The sequence below is a fragment of the Oppia nitens genome, unplaced genomic scaffold (assembly GCF_028296485.1).
Source record: "Oppia nitens isolate AA-2021 unplaced genomic scaffold, nextdenovo-longstitch-racon4-pilon3 scaffold2_pilon_pilon_pilon, whole genome shotgun sequence".
In the NCBI taxonomy this organism is placed as follows: Eukaryota; Metazoa; Arthropoda; class Arachnida; order Sarcoptiformes; family Oppiidae; genus Oppia; species Oppia nitens.
The window spans coordinates 1078836-1102744 of NW_026533210.1; the positions used below are offsets into that span (position 1 = coordinate 1078836).

General features: G+C 34.6%; 9 protein-coding genes across 11 annotated transcripts; 6 read left to right on the forward strand and 3 right to left on the reverse strand.

The window, feature by feature from the left end:
* Positions 1–2348: 2348 nt before the first annotated feature.
* Positions 2349–3677, forward strand: LOC128956397 (leucine carboxyl methyltransferase 1-like). The gene is made up of 2 exons (XM_054302132.1): positions 2349–2954; positions 3013–3677. Exons 1-2 carry the CDS (start codon positions 2698–2700, stop codon positions 3662–3664), a joined length of 909 nt encoding a protein of 302 aa, XP_054158107.1. The 5' UTR covers positions 2349–2697; the 3' UTR covers positions 3665–3677.
* A 445-nt stretch (positions 3678–4122) lies between these two features.
* LOC128956400 (uncharacterized) lies at positions 4123–5126 on the forward strand. Its single transcript, XM_054302136.1, has 2 exons — positions 4123–4184; positions 4237–5126. The coding sequence occupies exons 1-2, from the start codon at positions 4152–4154 to the stop codon at positions 4972–4974; spliced, it is 771 nt and encodes a 256-aa protein (XP_054158111.1). The 5' UTR covers positions 4123–4151; the 3' UTR covers positions 4975–5126.
* A 134-nt stretch (positions 5127–5260) lies between these two features.
* LOC128956398 (GTPase RhebL1-like) lies at positions 5261–6544 on the forward strand. 3 transcript variants are annotated; one of them, XM_054302133.1, is made up of 3 exons: positions 5261–5570; positions 5642–5719; positions 5864–6544. In XM_054302133.1, the coding sequence occupies exons 1-3, from the start codon at positions 5509–5511 to the stop codon at positions 6525–6527; spliced, it is 804 nt and encodes a 267-aa protein (XP_054158108.1). In that variant the 5' UTR covers positions 5261–5508; the 3' UTR covers positions 6528–6544. The 3 variants fall into 3 exon arrangements, with proteins under 3 accessions (XP_054158108.1, XP_054158109.1, XP_054158110.1); XM_054302134.1 differs by lacking the exon at positions 5642–5719; XM_054302135.1 differs by lacking the exons at positions 5261–5570; positions 5642–5719 and adding an exon at positions 5729–5784.
* Positions 6545–6773: 229 nt separating this feature from the next.
* LOC128956394 (N-acetyl-D-glucosamine kinase-like) lies at positions 6774–8855 on the reverse strand. Its single transcript, XM_054302128.1, has 8 exons — positions 8219–8855; positions 8076–8163; positions 7758–8019; positions 7625–7708; positions 7357–7575; positions 7191–7288; positions 7065–7137; positions 6774–7008 (listed from the first exon to the last, which is right to left on the reverse strand). The coding sequence occupies exons 1-8, from the start codon at positions 8242–8244 to the stop codon at positions 6845–6847; spliced, it is 1014 nt and encodes a 337-aa protein (XP_054158103.1). The 5' UTR covers positions 8245–8855; the 3' UTR covers positions 6774–6844.
* Positions 8856–15559: 6704 nt separating this feature from the next.
* LOC128955400 (GTP-binding protein Rheb homolog) lies at positions 15560–16594 on the forward strand. Its single transcript, XM_054301068.1, has 2 exons — positions 15560–15746; positions 15847–16594. The coding sequence occupies exons 1-2, from the start codon at positions 15685–15687 to the stop codon at positions 16439–16441; spliced, it is 657 nt and encodes a 218-aa protein (XP_054157043.1). The 5' UTR covers positions 15560–15684; the 3' UTR covers positions 16442–16594.
* Positions 16595–16795: 201 nt separating this feature from the next.
* On the forward strand, positions 16796–17536 carry LOC128955404 (prefoldin subunit 2-like). The gene is made up of 3 exons (XM_054301072.1): positions 16796–17078; positions 17138–17261; positions 17316–17536. Exons 1-3 carry the CDS (start codon positions 16933–16935, stop codon positions 17493–17495), a joined length of 450 nt encoding a protein of 149 aa, XP_054157047.1. The 5' UTR covers positions 16796–16932; the 3' UTR covers positions 17496–17536.
* A 5-nt stretch (positions 17537–17541) lies between these two features.
* LOC128955398 (3'-5' ssDNA/RNA exonuclease TatD-like) lies at positions 17542–19025 on the forward strand. Its single transcript, XM_054301065.1, has 8 exons — positions 17542–17759; positions 17822–17899; positions 17958–17978; positions 18035–18091; positions 18139–18322; positions 18375–18550; positions 18605–18710; positions 18770–19025. Exons 1-8 carry the CDS (start codon positions 17591–17593, stop codon positions 18912–18914), a joined length of 936 nt encoding a protein of 311 aa, XP_054157040.1. The 5' UTR covers positions 17542–17590; the 3' UTR covers positions 18915–19025.
* Positions 19026–19845: 820 nt separating this feature from the next.
* LOC128955196 (protein odd-skipped-related 2-like) lies at positions 19846–20732 on the reverse strand. The gene is made up of 2 exons (XM_054300841.1): positions 20302–20732; positions 19846–20239 (listed from the first exon to the last, which is right to left on the reverse strand). The coding sequence occupies exons 1-2, from the start codon at positions 20730–20732 to the stop codon at positions 19846–19848; spliced, it is 825 nt and encodes a 274-aa protein (XP_054156816.1).
* Positions 20665–23359, reverse strand: LOC128955399 (uncharacterized). The gene is made up of 2 exons (XM_054301067.1): positions 21455–23359; positions 20665–20850 (listed from the first exon to the last, which is right to left on the reverse strand). Exon 1 carries the CDS (start codon positions 23235–23237, stop codon positions 22566–22568), a length of 672 nt encoding a protein of 223 aa, XP_054157042.1. The 5' UTR covers positions 23238–23359; the 3' UTR covers positions 20665–20850; positions 21455–22565.
* Positions 23360–23909: the final 550 nt, after the last annotated feature.

Genomic DNA, 23909 nt, shown 5'->3' on the forward strand with positions numbered 1-23909 from the left:
TTGGAGTCAAATAATAGTAAAAATAATATATTAATAATTGTGATTTATTTAACAGTTTTTTTATTATTATTATTTATGAGATAATAATATATATTTTTGCCTCAAATACAGTAATATATTATACTTTCTATACTAACCTGTAGATACAGTATTACTATATATTGTTATTATTATAAATAGATAATAATTTTTTTTATCATTAATAACATTGTGTTTATTATAAATTACAATTTATTTATAATAAATGATCAGAAAATTTGTCATTTATTACACTTTATTTTCATTAATTATCATAAAAAATACTATTTTATTGAAAATTTTTTTTGGTTAATATTTAATACAGTAATTGATTATTATATTTATAATATTAATTAATATTAACATAAAATTACAATTTTTATTTATTATTAAAATTTTAAGAAAAGTTGTAACAAAATATATTTATTTCAAACAATTTTTAGTTAACACTAATTAATAACAAATAATAGTCAGAAATACAATATTATTATAAATAATTGAATTTATTTACTGTTTTAGTAAAAAAATAATTACATAATTAATATTTATTACAATAAAAATCTTATATATTTTTAATCCAAATAACAAACTGTTGGATAAAATTGTTTTATAAATAATTAAAGTTTTTATATACAGAAAGTAATAAAAGTATAACAAAGTATAGACTACTCTATAATCTAAACTAAAAATTTAATATTTATTAAAATATTTTATTCATTTGTTTGAAAAGAAAATAAAATTAGTATAAAATCTAATAAATTTAATTATAAATGAATTTCAAGTTTAACTTTGAAATTATTAATTGTAAAAATAGATTATAATTAATCAAAAAATAAGTATTATTTATTTCAAAAAATTTAATAACTAATTATAAAAACAAAAACAAAAGATTTATTTCAATATAAAAACTAATTTCTTATAAATAATGTCTAAAATAAAATTCAAAATAGTTTTAATACAGGAATTATTTTTAAAGAGATTTTTTGATATAAAAAATAAATTTTTATTTTAATATTATATAAGCTTTGAAATAATATATTTATTTATATATAAATATAAACTTTATGTCAATTAATAGTTTTTTAGTGTTTGTTCAGTGAATCGGGGAGTAAAAGACACGCTCAGGGATCTAAAGTTTTTGTATTTTTTTAAAATAAAACTAAATGATTAGTTGGATGTCTTAAATGCCAATTTAAATAGTGATTTAACACTAGAAACCAATATATATGTATTAAAAATACAATATATATATCAGTATTTCATGGGAACCGTCAGCTTTAGCTCAGGGTTTAGCTCTTTACCAGAGATTTGTTTGTTTTTTGTTGTTTTGTTTTGTCAATCAATAGTCATTGAATATAAAATAGTTGTCTAATAAGTCGTCTCAAAGAAAACTAAAAAAATTAACTTTAATTAACTTTAAATTAGAAATTATTTGATTATTTTAATTGAAGTAAAAAACTTATAAACAAATTATATATTATAATAATGTAATTAAAATTTTGTTAAGAAAAATATATTTCAATACTATTTATTATTTTTTTTTGTCAACTTTTATGATAATTGTTTAAAAAAATATATTTCAAAACAAATTAAATCATTTTATTTGTAAAAAACACATTAAAATTAAAGTGTTTTATAACACAACAGAATCTTAATAAACAAATATTTATTTATTATTATTTAATTTAAAACTTTATAATAAATATTTAGTTAGTATTTACAGTAAATCAAAAAAAAAATAATTAATTCATTTGAAAATTTTAAAAAAGTAATAAAATTATTTGAATTATAAATATTTTTGAGATTATTATCTGCAATAAAAAAATTAACTTACGATAAGAGATATGATTTGATTTACAATCAAACGATTAAATAAATATTTATATATATATAAAAAATTCGTAAAAAATTTATAAAAAAAAGTAATTAAATAACAAAAAAATATAACTCTTTTTTATAATTATATTATCACTGAATCTGATCTTCAGATGTAAATCATCTGAAGAAAAAAAACCACTGAATTTAAAAAATCAAATAAATCTCTTGAAAGAGATTATTGACCGTCAAATCGGGAATTAGTGGCCACAATAAAAATGGTCACAAAAAATAGCGATACAATTAAATGGCCACTAAATTCCCGATTTGAATGTCAAATAATCTCTTTAAAAAATTTATTTATTTTTGTAATAAATATTTTTTTTCTCTTAAATTCAGTGGTATTTTAAGTGATTTTTTTAATCAGAAGATTTACATTTGAAGATCAGATTCAGTGATAATATAATTATAATTTTTTTTGTTATTTAATTACTTTTATTTTTTAATAAATCCCGATTAGTCCCGACATAACTGCAGGATTCCCGTAATATAGTCGTGAAGTTTGTTTAATTAAATCCGACAATAGATGGCAACAATTGTCTCATTAGTTGTCAAATAAATGACAAACAAATGGTTTTTTAAAACAAAACAAACAAACAGTTTGTGTATTGAAAACCAAAAATCAAAATAACATTTAATTTTTTGTCACAAACTTTCGGTCCGTTTTTTTTAGAGACAATCGTTTAGTTATAGACATTAATTTTGGTGGAAAAAAGTACCGAATCTTCGGCCGAAACTTGTGTGTATATATCTCCCGATTTCTGACCGCCGCCGCTCCCGAAGCTATTTATACATTAGGACACGATGTCGGCGGACGTTGAGTGGACAAACAACGAGGCCAGTCGTTCAAAGGCGGCGATTGCGTCATTGAATTACGTTTCGGATCCTTTTGTCGGTTTGTTTTGTCGCGAATCCCCTCTGAAAAGGACACCCGAAATCAATCGCGGCTATTATGGCCGCTGCCGAGCCGTCAATCACGTGATTGACCAGTTTTGTCAGCGCGAGACGAGTCGGGCGCAAATCGTGAACATTGGCTGCGGTTTTGACGCTCTTTATTGGCGGTAATTATCTGTCATTGGATTAGTTAATCCGTGTTTTAATCCGCGTTTAATCCAATAGTTTGTGTCGAGAATCGCGAGAATTCTGTCGAGTGGTTGATGTGGACACCAATCAAGTCATCGCCGAAAAAGTCCACACAATCGACAAATGTCCAGAACTTTCCCGACTTTTGGACGACAAAAGCGACAGAAAAGGCGTTTGTCTTCATTCGAGTCGTTATCACGCCTTCGGATCCGACGCCACAAAAGGCCGACAACTGATCCACAGATTGACCACCGATTGCTCTGTGAAGACAACGGATCCGATTCTCTTTGTCTTTGAATGCGTTTTACTTTATTGGACACGTGACCAGACTCAGACTCTCGTCAGGACTTTGGCCACTGGTTTCCCGTCGGCGACGTTTGTGGTCTTCGATGTCATCGGAAAGGGAGACGCCTTTTGTCACGTGATGAGGGAATCGTTGTCTTTAAGAGAAACGCCTTTATTGGGAAGCGAAACGACTCTCGAAGACTGGAAACAGACTTTCCTTTCAAACAGTTGTCTTCACGTCAAGGCATGGGATATGAGAACTGTTTATCAACAGTTGTTGGACTCCAAAGACAGACAAAGAGCCGAAAGTCTCGAGTTTTTGGACGAAACGGAACTTTTGGAACAACTTCTTCAACACTACTGTCTTGTCGTTGCGTCGAACTATTGGGCCGTTCAGTGGTAACAATCAATGTATTTCTCTGTGTATTTGTTGTATAAAAAAGTACCAAAAATTCAATGTTTTGTTTTTCGGTCGTTCAGACCGTCCGTCCGTCCGTCCGACCACTCGAAAGCACTTCCTGTTCCGTCCTTTCGAAAGATCTCAGAGTCGACGACTGAGTAGTGACTAAAGTAAAGAGTGGTCTCTGAATCGATTGATTCCGTATTCAGTGGACGGAATTGGCGGACAATTGATGACCAGATTAATGAACCGAAATGACTGATTTGCGGGGACTTGCGGTCAGTTTTGTCAGTTCAAGTGTCCTTCAGAGAAATGGTGACTCAGAGGACGTGTTTGTTGTATAAAAGGCGTGTCTTTTGTATAGAAAAGGCGTTTCTTTGTCCTTGAAATTGGATTTTGAGTTCATTTCCTCATTGATTACGCATTCGTTCTGTAGTTTTGAAAACAGTTTTGAATTTCAAGAAATATTTTGATTAAAAACTCATTAAAAATGTCGGAAATGTCGGAAACGGTCGACAAAAAGGTCAGTATTTTCGACATTCAGTGACTGTCTGTCTAACCATTTGTCCATTTAGTCGGGAATGTCGTCTCAAAGTGTTTGCGAAAACGATTTGAAACAACGTCTGAAACAGTCATTCGAAGCGCACTATTCTTCGGCCGAAGGAATCGTTTTACAACTTCTGCCGCAATATCGACCGCCGAAATGGATGTCTTGGAAGCGATTGCTAGTCTTATTGATCAGCATTTCGATGGCAATCGGTCTTCTGGTGTTTCTATTGATTCCGAAATCCGGATTTCCGTCTGAATCGCAACTAATATCTCAACATTCGCAACAATCGGCCGTTTTGTCGCAATCTCTCGCTCTGCAGGCCGACCCCACCACCACCACAACCACAACAACAATACCTCCGGTCCGGGATCTACTGATAACAGTGGTTGCATTGAACGCCACGGTTCCTCAAATGGACAAAACCTGGTTTTCCCAAAGAGCCGACGCTTACGTCGAACTCTGTGTTCTGGAAGGAACGCGATTGCGCCGAATCGGACGATCGCCGGCCGACCAGAACACCCGATCGCCGAAATGGAATTATATGTTCGATCACGAGACCAGAGTCCGATCGGACGCCATCTTGCAGTTCGAATTGATAGACAAAGACCGATGGAATGCCGACGAATCCATTGCCAAAGTTTTCGTCAAATTAGACCAATTGGTGGCCGAAAAAGACGGAAACGGAAGAGTGGAATCGCGTCCATTCAAATCGGGAAGAATCTGGTTTACCGTTCATTGGCGGGAAGTGTTGGCCGACTATTGAACGACAATTTTTGTCAATAAATTCTAGTTTTTTATCTGTTTTTTAAAATGAATCAGAAATTGATTTCTCAGAACTCGAGAATCGCGAAGAACTCTTCGGTTTCGGACTCTTCGGTTCGGTTATTATATCGCACGTGATTTACGCACAAGAAATAGGGTTTGAATTGAGTTCTCAATTGTTTTATCGAAAATAAAATAAAAGTTTTTTAACAAAAAACAAAACAAAACTTTGATTTCATTTAAATCTTTTGATTTTTAGTTTCGGTTTTTGAAATAAAAAAGTCCGCTGTCTGTCATGTCTTCAAATAAAATGGACGAAATTGTCGGCCAATTGTTCGCCGAATTCAATCAATTGATTGGTTTTTTTTGGACAAAATCATTTGTGTGATTGACTGCCATCTGATGTCTGGTTTTGGCTCTAATGGTGTAATCGTCTCGAGATATGACTCCAAAAACCAATAGTCGTTTGTTTTGTTGAAGAAGACGTCCAATCATTTGATTGTTTTGTTTTAAACTTTGATTAGTTTTTTGGGAAATGACTCGAAAAGTGATGAAAAACTTGAGAATCAGTCTATTAAAGGACAGACATCTGAAAAGGTTAGTCAAAAAAAAGTTTGTTTTTCTATCAATCGTTTGAATCAATAAATACTTGAATGAAATGTCTTTAGAGTAAGAGTTTTTTGTTTTGAAACTATTTCTGACTATAACTTGAGAATCAGTCTCTTAAAGGACAGACATCTGAAAAGGTTTGAAATTAAGTTTTTTTTTCAATCGTTTGAATCAATAAATACTTGAATGAAATGTCTTCAGAGTAAGAGTTTTCTGTTTATTTTCAAACTATTTCTGATTTCACTATAACTGATCCAAAAAAAAACTATTCATTCAATCAGATCGTTATCAGTGGCAGCGGCGGCGGCCAGAGTACTGTTTCTGGGCGGCAAATCGGTCGGCAAAACCACTTTATTTGCTAGTCGTCGGAATCAAGAGGTCTCTTCACATGAAGACAATGACGACGACAGTTCATATCAACTCAATGTTTCTGTCGATGGCAAAGAGGATCAGCTGTTGCTAGTGTTAGACATGTTACATGACTTGCAAAATATAAAGACGTTTGTTTGGGCCGTTTGTCCGAAAGTCGTAGTCATTGTTTACGACATAACAGTCGGCCAAACGTTGACCGATGCGGAAACAATACTGAAGAAAATCCAAAAACTGGTTGTTTGGCGCCTATTGGTGGCCAACAAGTCGGACTGCGGCGGCGATTCTGACCAATCGGTCAGCTTAGAGAATGGACGACAATTGGCCGACAAATACGGAACTGAATTCCTCGAAGTGTCCGCACTGACCGGTCAACATGTGGACGATTTGTACAAATTGATTGCACGACTGGTTAGCGATGACAATCCGCAGATCCCGCAGATGGCGGCCATCAATCCCGAGACGGGATCACCACATCCATCACTGGATACTCTATCGGACACATCTGAACTTAACATTTCCGGAAGTTCTTCGTCAGGATCCGATCCCAAACAGGATATCGATATTATTGAGTAATTAAAAGTCAACTAATTATTAATAATTCATTTATTAATTAATTTTGAATAGAAATCCGATTATTAACTGATTGTAAAAAAATGTTTTTTTGATTACCGATTGATAACTATTTTTTTTTGTTTAATTTACCGACAATTGAATCAATTATTGAATTATTTAATCAATTATTTAAATAAGATTTGAATTGAGTTCTCAATTGTTTTATCGAAAAAAAATAAAAAATATTTTATTTAAATTTTTAGTCCGTTTTTGAGGTAAAAAATGTTTAAACTATTTATGGATTAATTAATAGAAAAAAGTACCAAAAGTTCTGTTTTTTATCGTCTAATGTGTCGCAAGAGTTCCGAATTGCGGTCGAAATCCATTCGCAAAGTGTGTCCACTTTTACGAGAGGCCAGGAATGCGGCGCCAAATGCCGAACTAGTGGTCAGCAGTCGGAGAGTCAGTTCGTGGAGTTCGGGCGTCAAAGCGGACAAAAAGCCTGTGATTTCGGGGATTAAAACGGGATTTAAAGAGAGATTAAAGTGATTTGAATACCGGGTTCGAGAAGAGACCAACTCTTGAATACAGATCCGACACAAACCACAGATAATCCATTCTTCAGGAGTGACTGAAAAACAAAACCGAGATTTTTGAGGAGTTTTTGTTTGTGTTTTGACTCACGGCTTGAGCTTTGGGTAGAATTGCGTTCAAATGTTCGGCTAAATCTTGTCCGGCTTTGAAGAACAAACTGGCGGCCAATTGGTCTCCGTCGGCGGCAACTGAGAGACACAATAGGATTATTATTGGATTATTATTGGATTAAAATTGGATTAAAAACGAAACAAACGTTTGGCTAAAGATTTGGAAATTGAGGCGAAAAACGATTTATCGAACTCCGCGTAAGCCGGACGCAAAATGGCCGCCAAATTGTCGTCGGGAAGACCGAAGTGTTGGACAACGAGTTGGCGGACACGCGAAGAGTCGGGAGAGTCAATGGTCTGACGGAAATTGTCTTCGGATTCGAGAACAGAGCGAACGGCGGAATTGGCGATCGAAATACCGGCGCCTATAGAGAGAGAGTGTTAGTGTCAAAGGTCAAAGGTCAGCGAGAATACCGTAATCTCCAAGCAGATGACCCCAACCGCCGCATTTGGCTGAAGACCCGTCGGCGTTGAAGAGCAGACAATTACTGCCGGTTCCTGAGATTAAAGGGATTAAAGGATTAAATGGATTCAATAGAAGACTGACCGGCAATGAGAACGACTCCTCCGTCGGGAAAACAGGTGAACAAAGATCCCATTGTATCGGAAGCGACCAAACAGTGGTCGAAGAGTTCGGGAAACTGATTGGAAAAGTCGGAACAGAGTTTCTGGTTTTGATTTTGATCTTCACATCCACTCAGACAAAGACCGACGGCTTTAATACGGGTTTCGGTGGACAAAGAGGCCGAACGGAGAAGCGATTGGATTAACGAATGAATTCGAAGGAAACATTCCTTTTGACCGATCATCTGATCAATGGATCAATTAATGGATTAAATGGAGTAAAACAGTGTCCAAGACTTACCCAATGATTGGTCGAAGGACCAGAGTCTTCTTTGGCCAATACCTGTCCATCAGAGTCGAGGAGAACGGCTTTGGAGAAGGAGGCGCCCCTAAAGAGGGAGAGAGTGAGTGATCGGGAGTTGGAATCCGATTGAATGGACAAACCCTTCGATTCCGACGAAAAAAGACATTTTCTTTTGAACTGATTTTTTATCGCATTTCTTAATCTGTTTTTAGAGATAACTGTTCTCTAAAAGAGAGTGACAGAGAGTGTCGTCACCAGAGAGTGACGTCAGAGTCACGTGCGGATCAAAGTATAGGTATTTCGTGTTTTAAAAGACGTGTTTTTCTTCTAAAAGTCATGTTTTCTGAAGGCTTCGGGCGACGGAAGGCCGGCGGCAGTCATGAATTGGAAGGATGTGTTGGAAGTGTTTGTTGTGTCGGATGTTCTGATGTTCTGATGATCTAATGATCTGTCAATTTGTTTCAATCAATGGATTTCCGGATTAAACACTAATTGAATGTTTGTTTTGTTTTTCAAACAAAAAACAATTGATTTTAATTGACTTTAATTACAAACAATTGAATCAAATGTCAAAACAAATTGAAAACTTCCGCAACTCTTGTCTTCCGATGTCTTCATTGATTGTCTGCAAAATGGATTCGTTTCGGCAAAACTGACCGAAAAAAAAACGGAGAAATGTTTTGTCTCCGCATGTCTTCGGCGATGATATTGAGAGCTCTGAAGACGCGGACAAACACTCGGAAGACGAGACACGAGATGCGCAGGTCGTTGCAAAAGACGGCCTTTTTTTAGATGTAGAGATTGTATGCAAACTGTTAGCAAATTATAGACACAAAAAGTGCCAAATGTTTGACAAAAGCAAAGATGAAAAAAGCGCTGAAAACAGATCTCTTGGAAGCATACTTAAAAGGGCCAATCAGACAGGCGTTATAACAGTACATGTAGTCTAACGCTTAGTAGATAATACTATACAGTATTAATAGTGTAAAATAAAATGCACTAAATATTATAGTCAGAGTTGCCATAAACAAAAAATACTCCTATGTTTTATTATAAAAATTATATTATTGATTATTTTAAGAGGAAAAATGGACATTTCTATACAAAAATATTAAGACGTATATAAACATGTGAAATTTTAATAATATTTAACTAAAAAATTAAATAAATAACTTATAAATAAATAAATTGTGCAGTAAGTTATAAATAATAAAGTTAAAATTAAAAATATATATTAAAAACTGTTATACTGTAATATGTATTAATTATAGTGAATTAATAAATGTATTAAAATAATAATTAATTAATTAATTAAATACTCTTTCCCTATAAAATTACATACATACACATACACATACACATACACATACACATACACATACACATACACATACACATACACATACATATACATACATACACATACACATACACATACACATACACATACACATACACATACACATACACATACACATACACATATACATACACACACACACACACATACACACACATACACACATACATACATACACACACATACATACACACATACATACACACACACATACACATACATACACATACATACACACACATACATACACACACATACACACATACATAAACACACATACACATACACACACATACATACACACACATACATACACACACATACACACATACATACACACACATACACATACATACACACACATACATACACACACATACATACACACACATACATACACACACATACACACATACATACACACACATACACACATACATACACACACATACACATACATACACACACATACATACACACACATACATACACACACATACACATACATACACATACATACACACACATACATACATACATACACATACATACACATACATACATACATACATACATACACACACACAGATAAAGATAGATAAATAGATAGAGAGACAGAGAAAGAGAAAAAAAGATTGTTATCAATGAATTTAATAGTGATGCTACTCAAAAAGTTGAAAAATACGAGTTTATTGAATTAAAGCTGTTTTCTGATGACCATGAAGACGATTTTTCATTAAATGGATTTGTAATAATAATAATTGAATTAAGCGCTAGAAGTATATTTTGTACTATAAAAAATAAAATTAAGAATACATATATTATTTTGTTTTTATAGGTAATCCAATAATTACTGGATATGCGAAAATAAATAACCAAACGTTTAACTCAACAACACGTTTGTTTGTATTGGGTGGAATTGATGTACCTGAAGCAGATCTAAAGTTTGATGATATTAATGTTGAATTTCGACATCATTTATCTACAAAGCAATATGCAAACTTTATACCAAATGGGCAAAAAACTCCAACTGGAATAGCGTTATTGTATAGTAAAGAAGATATACTTTCTCTAAAACTAAATGACAAACATCGGGAAATTAAAATTACTAAAGAATGGGAAATAATAATTAAAAAGACAATAATTGATTTAATTGTTGTCGGAAGACGAGCTGTATATGATAAATGTTTAATTTTTGAAACAATTGTACCAAAATATAAAAATAAGTTTTATCTACTAAGAGATTATGATGAACCCTGGAAAAATGATTACAGTTTAAGTCGTTGTTCTCAGTTAACCGAACCGTTTATACCAGATATATTTAGATTAGGAACACCAACACCTAATGATGTAAATGATTGTTCATTGACATCTTATAAAATAAACTTACAAAATATTAACAAAATAACACCTCATTTAATAAAAATAATACCTAATTTGCCAATAAATACTGGTGTCTGTTCAGGAAATGTTGAGCCTAATGAATATGAAAGTATTATTACTGATTTAGTTATTTCAGATATAAATGCAAGTGTAAATTTAGCAAGATCAGATCAGTGTACTGATAATTTAAGAAGCAATGATGAAAATTATTTAGAATCATTAATAATTGCAAATGAAAGACTAGAAAATATGTTTGAAAAAACATATGAACCTTGGTTATCTGTTGAAAATTTTGATTATAAATGGATAGATATTATTAACGCTAAACATCCTAAAATGATGCCATTAAATACTTTGAGAAATAATAAACTAATACAATCCTGGTTTATGTATGACATTGAGCATGATACATATTATTGCAGAATATGTAGTAAATATGTAAAGGAATTTGCAATTGACAAAAGAAATTTGCCAAATGTTGCAGATATTCCAGGCCAATTAATTGATAATTATGATACAAATTATAAAATAATATTGAACCATCATAAAACAGTTGTTCATACAACAATTATTAATAAATTAAAACAATATGGAGTAGAAAAAATGAATAATTATTTTATTGATATTCAAACAAAAAAAGATATTCAAAAAATAGAGGTAGCAGCAACAAGTAGAATGTTTAGAATTGTATATACTGAAATTATAACTAACTTGGCATTTAATCAACATAAAACAATAGTTGATTTAGAAAAAACACATAATGTGAAACTTGGATCTTATTTATCCAATAATGTTGCTGCTACTGAAATTGCAATCTCTATAAGTAATCAAATGCATTTAAAACTAATTGATTATTTAAAAAGTAAGAACAAACCAGTAGGAATTATTTTAGATACATCTACTGACCATCAATCTGATCATTACGTTTCTGTATTATTTCAAACTATTGAATATACTAGACCTATGATTTATTTTTACCGTTTAATACCCCTTGGGTTGGATGCTTCTGCTTTATCAATTTTTAATGCTATTAAAGAATACTTAGATCATGACGAACTTACAGAATATATAAAACTAAATCTAGTAAGTTATTCATCAGATGGTGCAAATGTAATGAAAAGTAAATCAGGAGGGTTAGTTAAATATTTTATTGATTTAATTAAGCCAAATGTTTTGTTTCAAACTCATTGTGCAGCACATAAGCTTGAACTAGCTTTAACTAAATCATTACATATTCATAGTTATTTTAGTGATTTTGAGGATACAATAAACGATCTACATAATTTTTTTTATTCTCATTCACCAAAACGCTTTGCTGTTTTAAAAGACCAGGCAGAAATATTAAATATGAGATTATATAAATTATTAAAAATATATGAAATACGCTGGGTAAATGGTTATTATAATGCTATTGCAAACGTTAAAAAAGATTGGAAAATTTTATTTTCTGCATTTAATTTTATTTTACAAAATCCTAAGATTTTCACAAAAAAAACAATGCATACAGCTGGTCAATATAAAAATATAATTACTAATAAAAATTTCTTAGCGATATTACATTTTATTGAAGATATTATGACACATTTAAAAAAATATTCTCGTTATTTTCAGTTAAAAGGGTCAAATGTAATTGGTAAAAAAACAACTATTACTAATTTAATAAACGGATTATCAGAATTAATAGAAACAGATGGCCAAATATTAAATGAGTTTTTAAGTGTTGTTAATTGTAAAGATAACTTATTGAAAAAATGTTCACTTTCATTATATGAGACTAACATAGATATAAAATATATGGCTGTTGATCTAAATAATTTTCAAATTGAAATTCCTAAGTTATCAGAAGTTCGAGAAATATTATTAAAAACAATGATTGATGAAATCAATAATTGGTTTCCATTAAAAGAAATAGAAATGTTTGATATATTTGAACCTAAGTTAATTCCTAGACCACCAAGTATTAATCCTGAATACGGTTATGATGAAATAAAAAGTATTCATAAATATTTTAAATGGAATTCTGATATTAATGTATTATTATTAAATTGGAAAAATTTATTGGATAATATGTATAAATTTGAACCTCTTTGGTGTGATGTTGCAACTAAATCAAGTCATATTTTTTGGTCTGAGTTTTTAAAACTTGATAATCTCTGGACAAATGATGTAAAACAATTAATAGAAACTGTTTTATCAATATCATTTTCAAGTGCAGATAGTGAAAGAAGTTTTTCTTATCTTACACAATTTCAAAGAACACGTTATAATATAAAATTTTTAACTTTAGATGCGTTAATACGTGTAAAATTTAATGCACCAATGGAAGTTTCCAGATTTCGTTCTCATGAATATGCTTATAACTGGATATTTATAGATGGTAAACTTCCAGCTGATAGTCATGATACAATTATTGAATCTATTGAATTTGATGAGGAAACAGACCCAGAAAAAATATACTTAGACCATTCTTCTCTGTTTTAGTTTATTTTTAAAAAATAATTGTAACATTAATTATAAAAACTTTTTTTTAATATATAATTATGCATAAAATAATTATATAATAATATTATAATAAGTGTAATAGTAATAGTAATAGTAATAGTAATAGTAATAGTAATAGTAATAGTAATAGTAATAGTAATAGTAATAGTAATAGTAATAGTAATAGTAATAGTAATAGTAATAGTAATAGTAATAGTAATAGTAATATTATTATTATAATAGTAATATACAATAGTAATATATTAATATTATATAATGTCTATAAATATTATAATAACTATGCTTATTGTTAACAGTATTTTTATTATTTAATTATTAAAATTTATCAAATATTATTTAAATATATTTAAAAGTATGTATTTAATTCAAATAAATGTTAAAAATAAATATTTAAAAAATTGAAATTTCATTATTTTTTTGTGTGTAGTTATAATTTTGTTAAATATTTATACCAAATTTTTGCTATTACTGTTTTATTTGAATAAATAAATAATTTTTAATTTAGGATAAAATTTATAAAAAGTAAGAATTGTTTTATTATCCGACATATGCTAAAAACTAGAGACACTTAACTCGGGGGCGGGCCTGGAAAGGCCTCCTGAGGGGGAGACCATGTGAATCTAGTTTTTATCAAATTTTATTTAATAAAATTACTAATAATTTTTTGTTTTATATTTTTTATACATTTTTCAGATATTATAATTAACCATGTGACTGCTATATTAAAATATATCAATATAAATTGTAAGTAATTATTGATATTATTTTTATAATTAATTTTAATAATAACTGTATTGTATTTATTTTATTGATATTATTTTTTTTATAGTTGGCAACTCTACTTAGTATAACGCTATATGGAATCACACTTTTAATACTGCTTGGAAGACATCTAAAGATTAAGACGTGAATAAAGTTTTGACAGAAATTCGAGACAAAGAGTGGAATCGCTTCTTCGGGGAAATGACGGGAAAAAAGTCGGTCAAAGAGTCGGAAAAAACGTGAAATTCAAGAAAACATGTTTTTTTTTTTGAGAAAATCTCTTCGAGTTTTCGGATCTTTTAATCGAATTAAAAGACAAAAAAACAGAAGAAATTGTTTTTTTTTATAAAAGAAAAGTCAATTAGAAATCGATTAACAAATAAAAAGTCAATAAATGTTTGAAAGTTTTGTTGATTTTAAAACTCGTTTTTCAACAAAAATTTTGACACAATTTTTTCGGTTCAGTCGTTGACCTCTTTTTCTATGAAATAAAACAATCAAAACATTGAAGACATTTGACTTCAAAGAAGTGAAACAATGCTCTACTTCGGGCCCCTCTGGGTTCTGGTGCGTCGCCTCCTGCGTCTCCAAAGACACGAAACCCGTGAAGACTATGAAGAAGAAGAAGATAATAAGCAAATTGTGGAAGTGTTGGACTGTTTGCCGAAATTCCAAGATTTTGTCCACTCTTTAGACGTTTCGATAGCTTTGAGCGCGAATTCAAAAGTCTTCGGAAAGACTTTGAAACGAATCCAAAGACTTGACAAACATTTAAAAGAATTGAATGTCAAATATCTTCAATGTTTTGATGGAATAGTTTTGAGACAAACTCTCAAACGATTACCACTTCTTCAGAGTCTTTCATTACGTCTTAATGTCTTGTCTTTTGAAGATTTGTCGCAATTATTGTCTGATTTGGACTCAAATTGTCTGCAATTTCTGGAAATCACTTTAAATTCTGTTTATATTTCAGAATCCAATCCGAAAACAACTCTTCCGTCAATTGGAAGACTCCGAAGACTCCGAGTCTTTTCACTGACCGTTCTTTCGGCTGAAACTTCGCGTTTCTCAGTGGACGAGACGTTTTTCGGCGACTTTTGGCCACTTTTGGAGTCGATATCAGTTCCGAACGTTTGTTTAAACGAAGGTTTGGTTGAATTGTTGGCGAAAAACAAGAGTTTAAAACTCATAAAACTTTCGAATAATTGCCAAAAAATGTCTTCAAATAAAATGGACGAAATTGTCGGCCAATTGTTCGCCGAATTGAATCAATTGATTTGTTTCGAAGTCGACGAAGAAGTCTTTGTTCGTCAAGAAACTGATGGAAAACCCAAACGACAGTTGTTTTCAATGAATTAATTGTTTTTTATTTTAAATAAAATACGAGTTTTTTAATCACTTTTTTGGACAAAATTTTTTCTGACAAAAGACAGTTTGAAATCATTTGTGTGATTGACTGCCATCTGATGTCTGGTTTTGGCTCTAATGGTGTAATCGTCTCGAGATATGACTCCAAAAACCAATAGTCGTTTGTTTTGTTGAAGAAGACGTCCAATCATTTGATTGTTTTGTTTTAAACTTTGATTAGTTTTTTGGGAAATGACTCGAAAACTGATGAAAGACTTGAGAATCAGTCTATTAAAGAGTCGACACATAAAAAGGTTTGAAATTAAGTTTTTTCTATCGTTTGAATCAATAAATACTTGAATGAAATGTCTTTAGAGTAAGAGTTTTTTGTTTTGAAACTATTCTTTCAATCAGGTCGTCATCGGCGGAAGCGGCGGCGGCCAGAGTTATGTTTCTCGGCGCCAAATCGGTCGGCAAAACCACTTTATTTGCTAGTCGTAGGAATCAAGAGGTCTCTTCACATGAAGACAATGACGACGAGAAATACATGACCAAAGTTTCTGTCGATGGAAAAGAGGATCAGTTCTTAATATTAATCGACATTAAAGATGATATCAACAGTAGTTTACATACTTTCGTTTGGGGTATTAAACCGAAAGTCGTAGTCATTGTTTACGACAAAACAGTCGGCCAAACGTTGACCGAAACCGAGTCTATACTGAAAAGAATCGAAAAATTGTCGGTTCGGCGTCTCTTAGTGGCCAACAAGTCGGACTGCGGCGGCGATTCTGACCAATCGGTCAACTTAGAGAATGGACGACAATTGGCCGACAAATACAAAACAGAGTTCTTGGAAGTGTCGGCACTGACCGGTCAAGGCGTAGATATTATGTACAAAACAATAGCGGGACTCGTCTCTAGTGATCCGCAGATCCCGCAGATGGCGGCCATCAATCCCGAGACGGGTTCGCCTCATCCATCACTCCGATACTCTAACGGACACATCTGAACTAAACATTTCCGGAAGTTCTTCGGCCGAATCCGATCCCAACCAGGATATCGATATTATTGAGTAATTAATTAATTAATTGAATAGAAATCCGATTAATTAATTGTAAAATAATGTTTAAATTAATTATTTATTTATTTTTTTTGATTACCGATTGATAACTATTTATTTTGTTGTTTAAATTTACCGACAATTGAATCAATTATTGAATCAATTGATGACAACTTTCGGCGAAAGAGTTGTTTTCAATGAATTAATTGTTTTTTGTTATAAAATACGAGTTTTTTTTTGAATCAATGAATTAGTCGTCGAAAAGAAATTTTTTTTAAAATAGTTTTTTTAATCACTTATCAATTGATCACAACTGTCGGCGCCATCTGTTGGCCACTGATTGCAGACGCCATCTATCGGTCGAAACGTTTTGAAAACAGAAAAACGCTTTTCATTTCAAAAAAAGACATTATTTTTGTCCACTTTTTCCACCGAAAAAAATGTCGGCCAAAACTGTACCGAAACAGCAATCGTCGACCAAACAGTCCAATGAACAGATTATCGGCGGATTCAATGAGTTGCGTCAAGAACAGCGACAAGTGGCCAACAAAGTGGCCGAATTGGAAGCAGATCTCACGGAACACAAGTAATCCATTCATTCAATTGATTTTGTGGTCAGAATTCAAAATCGGGAATTTTCTATAGATTAGTGACGGAAGCGTTGGCCGAAGTGGACGGACAGCGAAAGTGTTTTCGAATGATTGGCGGAGTTCTTGTCGAACGAACGGTTGCCGAAGTGTTGCCGTCGTTGCAGAAGAACAAAGAAATGGTAAGACATTGAGGAAGAAGACAATTGTCTAATGAATTGATTTCTTCTTCAAAGATCTCTTCACTCATCGAAACATTGAAACAACAAATCATTCAAAAAGGACAACAAATTACTGAATATATGGATAAACACGGCATTCAAGTCCGCTCTCAGCCGACGGCCGGCGACGACAACAACAAAGCCGGCGACCAGAAGGCGGTCGTCGGCGGCGAGAGTTCGGGAGTTTTGGTCTAAAAAAACGATTTTTATTTAAATAAAGAGATTTTTTTGTGATAATTGTTTTGATTGTCGACTGAAAGACACGACAGACGGCGCCACCGGTCGCGGCAATGGCGACGCAACAGACGACGACCTCTTGTTCTTCGTCTTCGAGTTCTTATTCTTCGACTTCTATTAGCAGTTCTTCCGCGTATTTGTTGGTCGATTCGGGCGCCGCTCTCGCCAACAGAAAGTTTGCCAAAGATGTCGATTCAGTGATAGCCAGAGCTCGCGATTCAGGTATTAATCATTTGAATGATTGACTGATTGACTGACTGTCCGTTTGTTTCGGAACTAAAAAGGCGTTCAAAGAATAGTCGTTCGAACGACGAATATTCAGTCAACAAAAGACGGATTAAGACTTTCCCGACTTTTTCCCGGTTTGTCTTCAGTTTTTTTAATCTGTTTTTTGTCGAAAATAACGGTTTGTTTTCTCAGAAACTCTTGTTTGCGCCGCAGGTTTGGTCTCAAAAATATCATTAAGTTTTTTACCGAATATTTTGATCCGAATTCAGGACTTTCTGCTCACGAAAGCCGTCTTTGGAATCGAGAAACTGAACAACAAATCGAAGGTTTGTTTCGATCTTTTGATCACTTTTTTTACCGAAAGTTTTTGCAGACGTTTTACGCGCCGAAGAATGCGTTGCAATCGGCGATTGTGGACTCGATTTTTCGCGGGATTTCTCGCCAAAAGACACCCAATTGGATGTGTTGCGGTGTTTGGCCACTTTAGCCGATCGATTGACGACTGAAGGACTTCCGCGCGCTCTTCTTGTCCGACAAAACGGCGCTCACGAAGAACTGTAAGTCTTTTTCTGTTAATCTGTTTTTTAATCCGTTTTTAATCCGAAAAAGAGTCGGAATTTTACGCGAATTTTGTTCTCGAATTCCAATTGTGGTTTCGTTTCGCGGATCAGAAGTCGAGGCCAAAGAGTATCTGTCTTTCGGCGCATTTTTGTCCATTTCTTCGGTAAAAGAGGAATCAATTCAACGATTAATTCAAACCCAAGAACTTCCGATTCAAAGAATTCGTTTGTTTTTATTAATAATTAAAATAATTGAATGATTAATGAGTTTTTCCGCAGTTTTAATGTCTGATTCTCCGTTTCAATGTCCGAACCTAAGAAGTCCTCGAATTCCCGAAACGGCCAGAACGGCTCTCACCGGTCGCTCCATGTCTTTTGTCAATCGGTAAAACGGATTAACGGATTAACTCTTTGTTCTTATATTTATTTCTATTGTTTTGTTAGTTACTGCACTTTCGCGCGGAACGAGCCGTGTTCTGTGTCCGCTTTGGCCGAACTGGTGGCCGGCCTTTCGGGTCAATTGGCCGAAGAAGTGGCTCTTCAGACGACATTCAATGCGTTGAAAGTTTTGGGTCTTTCAGTCAAATGAAAGAATTGTTTTTGAGATTAAATCTTTGGATCAAATGATGGATTGTTTTCAAAATTCATTTCTCGAGACAACAATTATTTTCATTGATTTTTTGCTGACATTTAAAGAGAGAGAAAAAGAGTGACGAAAAGCAGACTTTTCAGGCGTTTCTCTTCATTAGAGAGCCTTTTAGTAGTCTTTCAGAGGTTTTCAGAGGTTTTAGTAGTGTTTCAGAGGTTTGGGTGCGGTTTTAGAGAGAGAGGAACGACGGATCCGCATTCTGCAGACACACCCGACACGCGCGCGAACTAAGGCGGGGCTGTTATGTGAGAGAGAGTTGTTGTGTCACAGAAGTCGTCGAAGTTTTTATGGTTTTGTTGTTCTGAGTGTCAAGTGTTTGAGTGTTTGGAGTTTTTCGAGAGTTTTTCGACGACAGGACCACCACTTAGCAGCTCAGGTAGCTATAGAGCTGGTGCTGGTGGTGAGCGCGACGTGGGAGGCACTGCAGCCTCAGGCAGAGCAAAGAGACAGTGATTTCGCGACACTTTATTGCCTGAGAAGCGATTCAAAGATTATTTCATAAAAAATTACTCAATGAATGCTTTTTCCATAGAATTATCTGTTTTTTTACTAATTGTCTGATTTCTACTGATTTCTACTGATTTTTCAGTTGATCCCTGAGCTATACCTGAGCTATACCTGAGCTATACCTGAACTATAGCTGAACTATACCTAACTATATGTGTGTAGATCTCACGCGCGTCGAGTCGTATAGTGGAAGCGCGTGATTTCCGTTCACGACTTTTACTATGATTTCAAAACTCATTCATAAAGTCGTGACTTTTGAGCGAAAATTAAAACAAAAAACTTTTTGAAACGCTTTTTATTCATTAAAATTCATTCAATATTTACACGAATTTTACACAAAAAAACACAAAAACTATTATTAGTCTTAATGTTCGACATCAACGTCTAAGACGTCTTCTTCTTTGGTTGAATTATCGTCAGCTGATCCGTGGGCTTTGCGGCACTCGGCGTCGCAGAATCGGGAAGGCGAGGGAAGACCTCCTTGAGTCGACTGATTGTGAGTCAATTGATGTCTTCTGAGATCACAATTACGGCGAAAGACTTTCCGACAATCTCTGCATTCGAATGGTTTGATATCCGTATGCGTCAACAGATGTGTCTTCAGATTCGATCTCTGGTTGAAAGCGCGACCGCATTGCGGACACTTGTGCGGCGAATCGTCCAAATGGAGGATTCGGTGAACGGCCAGAGTTCGCGACTGACAAAACCCTTTTCCGCAATCCAAACATTTGAACGGCTTTTCCTTCGAATGAATGTATCTATCGATTCACCGATGGATTAGTCGGGAATAACGGGATAAACGGGATATTTGATGTCATACCTGTGGTCTCTGAGGTGATCCTGGCGTCGGAACGCCTTTCCGCAAATATCGCAAGTATAGGGTCGTTCGTCGGTATGCGTTCTTTCGTGGATTAAGAGATTATAGCTTTTGGTGAATCTTCTTTGACAGTATTTGCAAATAAACTCCTTTTTCGGTCGTTGGCCTCGACCTGCGCGGGCGTACTTGCGGGCCAACAGTTCCAGACCAGAACCGGGAAACAGAGTTTGTTGTGGTGGGGGTGGGGGTGGGGGTGGGGCGGATCGTCCTTTCGGGTCGCAGATTCGGCCAAACGAGCAAAATCGAATTTCCGCTTTGTTGACGTCGAGGTGTGGGTGGAGGTGGGGGTGGCGGAGGAGGCGGGAGTGTTGTGGTGGTTGTGGTGGTGGGCGACGGGAGGCGCGATAAGTGGTGTACGACAATTGGCGAGCCATGGCAGCCAAAGAGGCGATAATAGCGGCAAAGGAGGCGTCAATGGGGAAAAGGAGGCGACGAATGGCGACGAAAAAGGAGGCGGAAAATGAGTGGCGTTTCTCAAGGCATTCGATTTGTCTTTTGGTTTTCGGATTAAAAGTCGGAATTGGATTAGAATTCAGTTTTTGGATTAGAATTTAGAAAAGATTTCTTTGGATTAATCAATGAATGAATGAATGAATGAATGAAAAAGCGATAAAAGGCTTGAAATTTGCGAATAATTTTGAACCTATAGTTCACGCGATCTCTCAATAAATGTATTGTTATTTAGATTTTTTGAATTCATTTCGAAATTAATTCTAATTTTTGCAAAAATTTTCGATTTTCCGAACATTTTTCGGAAAATTCGGGAAAATCTGCAGAAAATCTGCAGAAAAAGTGTATTTTTTCTGAAATAAAAAGCGTTTCTAAGATACGAGTTGTCGAGTGTTTGACAGAAATGTCGGTTTTGTTTGAAGTTTTCAATGATTTGTCGGAAAAATTGCGACAAAAAAGAGATGAAAAGCGAAGCGAAAGACAACAAAAACTACTGATTATTTGGTAATCATTTGACTTACGATTAGATTAGAAATTGTTTGAAAGAAACCAAAGAAAACGGAAAAAACGTTTGCATTGAATGAAAGGTTTGCAAAGAATCGGCGAAAAAGTGGTCTAAAAGTGAGAAAAAGAATAAAAGTCTTACCGAAGAGACGCGAAGGATCGTCCATTTGGACCATTGGATCAGTCAGTAGTCAGTGGTGTTTAGTGGTAGGAATCGGTAGTCTTTGGTCTTTCGGTAGTCGCGAAACAGTAGTCTCTGTTGTGAACACAGAAACCAAAAACAACTGAAACTGTTTTTCTGTGCGTTATTGGAGTCACTCTTCAGACATAGAGCTTCTCAGTTACCAAACGAACGGACGTCCTCTCGGAGGAGGAATTGGTTGAATGGCAAACCCAAATGGACGTCCCATTCAGTCAGTATATCGTGTATACAGTGTCGTCCCATCAAACGGTTGAACCAATCAAGCGATGGTTTGTTGTGCGCGTGTGACGTAACGGACAGTAAAGTCTGGGAAAGCCTTACAGCCTTTTCGGCCGTTTTGTAGGCAATTATGGCATTCCAGAGTCAGTTGAACGCCTGTGCCTTCGGGTGCGGGTGTATTCCAGAGTGTATTTTCAGTACTTTATTCAGTGCTAAGACTTATAATAGTTTTTACTGTATTTTCCAGTGTTTTGACTGCCGTTTGGTTTGACTTTAAAAACGACTGTTTTTTAGAGCAATAAAGCACTGAAAGACTCGACTAATACTGAAATCTCTGAAACTCTTTCGTGACTTTCGCCTCCCAGTCCTCCCAAACACAACACTGCGATTATCCGCCGCCGCGTCGCCCACGACTTGTGGGCGAAGTCGTGAATCACGCGTTCCGTGAGTTCTGCTTCTGATTGGAGCCGGAACTCAACAAAACTCAACTCAACTCAAGAGAGAATGGATATCAAGAGTCAAAATCCAAACCAAAGAAACAAAACGAGAGATTCCTCTCCTCTAAGACTCAGATTGCGATTGCGATCCCCCGTCCACCCCCACACGGATCTAGACTGGTTTGACTGACTCTCCCTTATGGGGCGCGTGCAGCAGTCATACAGCAGTCCGACAGCCGAGAGAGAGGGGGGGGGATACTGAGGGAACGGTATGTTTGAGGATATGATTCGCAGTCGGAGTCGAAAAATGACTGAAAAAATCAAACGAAAAAAAGCCTTAAAGCCATTCAAAAACATTCCAAACAAACGCTTCTTCAGAAGCTTTTTAATCCCTATTAATCCGATTCCTGATCCGAGTCCTCGTGTTTCGACTCTTTTCCCGAACGAACCGATCGGTAGTCGTCATCGGCGGTCGACTGAACGGCGAATCCTTTTTCGTGCTTTTCATGCGTTTTCACGATTTTCGCCGAAGTTTTCTTTCGTTTCGGTTTTTTCCGTCGTTTTTCCCGTTTTTTCATTTTCATGTCTTCTTCTTCTTCCACTTCGTTGTCTTTGTTTTTGTCGTCCATTGCGTCCAAAGGAGCCGAAGGAGACAACAGTTCTTCGGGAACTAAAATAAAATTCACGGCATTTTGCGTCGTTCCGGACGACGAAGAGGACGACGACGGAGACGACGAATAGGGAATCAAAAACACTTTTTTCTGATTCATTGAATTCATTGAATGAGACAAAGGATGAGACATCGCGTGACCGGAGGTCGAAGTCGGGTAATTGTGGTGGAAGTGGAAGTGGCGTTGGCGGCGAACGGGAGCGGGAGGAGCGGACATCAGGAACGGAGGCCCGGAGTGTCCGGCGGGAGAAGACATCAAAGGCATTGAAGTCATCGAAGTCATGGCAGGACTCGAAGACAAAAACGGCATTTGTTGCGGAGATTGCGGTAATTGTGGACAAAGACGATGAGTTCCCGGAAGACGAGAGTCGCAGAGAAGTCGCGAATAAGAGGCCATTGTCTGCGGGAAAACAGGTTTCAGAGATATTCGTTGTTTCGAATACTGACCGGAACTAAGAAGAAGTTATTCGGCGAAAACGGCTGTCCATTGGCTAAAGAAAAGACGAAAATCGCGAAAAAACATATCATTTTAGACATGATTTCAAGGAATCCAAGACTAAGACTGAGAACTGGTTTTCAAATCAAATGATTTCGAAAAACGATTCGTTTGAATGACTTTTTTTCGGACATAAAAATTGACACAATTTTCGGCAAAAAAGACAATAATTTTTATTATTATTAAAAAAAATCATTTCTTTTAATATAAAAGTCAATGACTTTTAGTTTTTTAGACAAAAAACTTGTCATTTCTTTGAATACAAAAAAAATCGGAAAATATTTTTAGAAGAAAACACCGAAAAAAGCAGTTTTTGCGGCAAATGTTGGCCTCATTTCTGTCGCTGAAAAAAAACAATGAATTTTAAGACATTTTTCGGACAAAAGAAATGCTGAAAAAAAGATTTTTTTTTCTTTCATCAAAAGACAAGTCTTTTCTTGAAATCCATTCATTGACTGCCATCTGATGTCCAGTTATTTTGTGGTTCTTTTTGTCCGTTTTGTCAGTGAATGTCAATTAAGAGCTTAAGATCTGATCCAATGTTAGACAACAATAACATCAAAAAAATGGTCA

What these genes read in the sequence shown, in the direction of transcription:
- LOC128956397 (XM_054302132.1), top strand. Translation starts at nt 2,698, where the DNA reads ATGTCGGCGGACGTTGAGTGGACAAACAACGAGGCCAGTCGTTCAAAG. An exon ending in TTTGACGCTCTTTATTGGCG is followed by an intron (nt 2,955 to 3,012) that starts GTAATTATCTGT and finishes TTAATCCAATAG; the next exon opens with TTTGTGTCGAGAATCGCGAG.
- LOC128956400 (XM_054302136.1), top strand. Translation starts at nt 4,152, where the DNA reads ATGTCGGAAATGTCGGAAACGGTCGACAAAAAG. An exon ending in CGGAAACGGTCGACAAAAAG is followed by an intron (nt 4,185 to 4,236) that starts GTCAGTATTTTC and finishes TTGTCCATTTAG; the next exon opens with TCGGGAATGTCGTCTCAAAG.
- LOC128956398 (XM_054302133.1), top strand. Translation starts at nt 5,509, where the DNA reads ATGACTCGAAAAGTGATGAAAAACTTGAGAATCAGTCTATTAAAGGAC. An exon ending in AAGGACAGACATCTGAAAAG is followed by an intron (nt 5,571 to 5,641) that starts GTTAGTCAAAAA and finishes AAATGTCTTTAG; the next exon opens with AGTAAGAGTTTTTTGTTTTG. An exon ending in AAGGACAGACATCTGAAAAG is followed by an intron (nt 5,720 to 5,863) that starts GTTTGAAATTAA and finishes TCATTCAATCAG; the next exon opens with ATCGTTATCAGTGGCAGCGG.
- LOC128956394 (XM_054302128.1), bottom strand. Translation starts at nt 8,244, where the DNA reads ATGTCTTTTTTCGTCGGAATCGAAGG. An exon ending in GTCCTTCGACCAATCATTGG is followed by an intron (nt 8,020 to 8,075) that starts GTAAGTCTTGGA and finishes TCCATTGATCAG; the next exon opens with ATGATCGGTCAAAAGGAATG. An exon ending in TTGGTCTCTTCTCGAACCCG is followed by an intron (nt 7,009 to 7,064) that starts GTATTCAAATCA and finishes CCGAAATCACAG; the next exon opens with GCTTTTTGTCCGCTTTGACG.
- LOC128955400 (XM_054301068.1), top strand. Translation starts at nt 15,685, where the DNA reads ATGACTCGAAAACTGATGAAAGACTTGAGAATCAGTCTATTAAAGAGT. An exon ending in AAGAGTCGACACATAAAAAG is followed by an intron (nt 15,747 to 15,846) that starts GTTTGAAATTAA and finishes TCTTTCAATCAG; the next exon opens with GTCGTCATCGGCGGAAGCGG.
- LOC128955404 (XM_054301072.1), top strand. Translation starts at nt 16,933, where the DNA reads ATGTCGGCCAAAACTGTACCGAAACAGCAATCGTCGACCAAACAGTCC. An exon ending in GCAGATCTCACGGAACACAA is followed by an intron (nt 17,079 to 17,137) that starts GTAATCCATTCA and finishes AATTTTCTATAG; the next exon opens with ATTAGTGACGGAAGCGTTGG. An exon ending in TGCAGAAGAACAAAGAAATG is followed by an intron (nt 17,262 to 17,315) that starts GTAAGACATTGA and finishes TCTTCTTCAAAG; the next exon opens with ATCTCTTCACTCATCGAAAC.
- LOC128955398 (XM_054301065.1), top strand. Translation starts at nt 17,591, where the DNA reads ATGGCGACGCAACAGACGACGACCTCTTGTTCTTCGTCTTCGAGTTCT. An exon ending in ACTTTCCCGACTTTTTCCCG is followed by an intron (nt 17,900 to 17,957) that starts GTTTGTCTTCAG and finishes TTGTTTTCTCAG; the next exon opens with AAACTCTTGTTTGCGCCGCA. An exon ending in AACGGCGCTCACGAAGAACT is followed by an intron (nt 18,323 to 18,374) that starts GTAAGTCTTTTT and finishes AATCCGAAAAAG; the next exon opens with AGTCGGAATTTTACGCGAAT.
- LOC128955196 (XM_054300841.1), bottom strand. Translation starts at nt 20,732, where the DNA reads ATGGCTCGCCAATTGTCGTACACCACTTATCGCGCCTCCCGTCGCCCA. An exon ending in GATCACCTCAGAGACCACAG is followed by an intron (nt 20,240 to 20,301) that starts GTATGACATCAA and finishes GTGAATCGATAG; the next exon opens with ATACATTCATTCGAAGGAAA.
- LOC128955399 (XM_054301067.1), bottom strand. Translation starts at nt 23,237, where the DNA reads ATGGCCTCTTATTCGCGACTTCTCTGCGACTCTCGTCTTCCGGGAACT.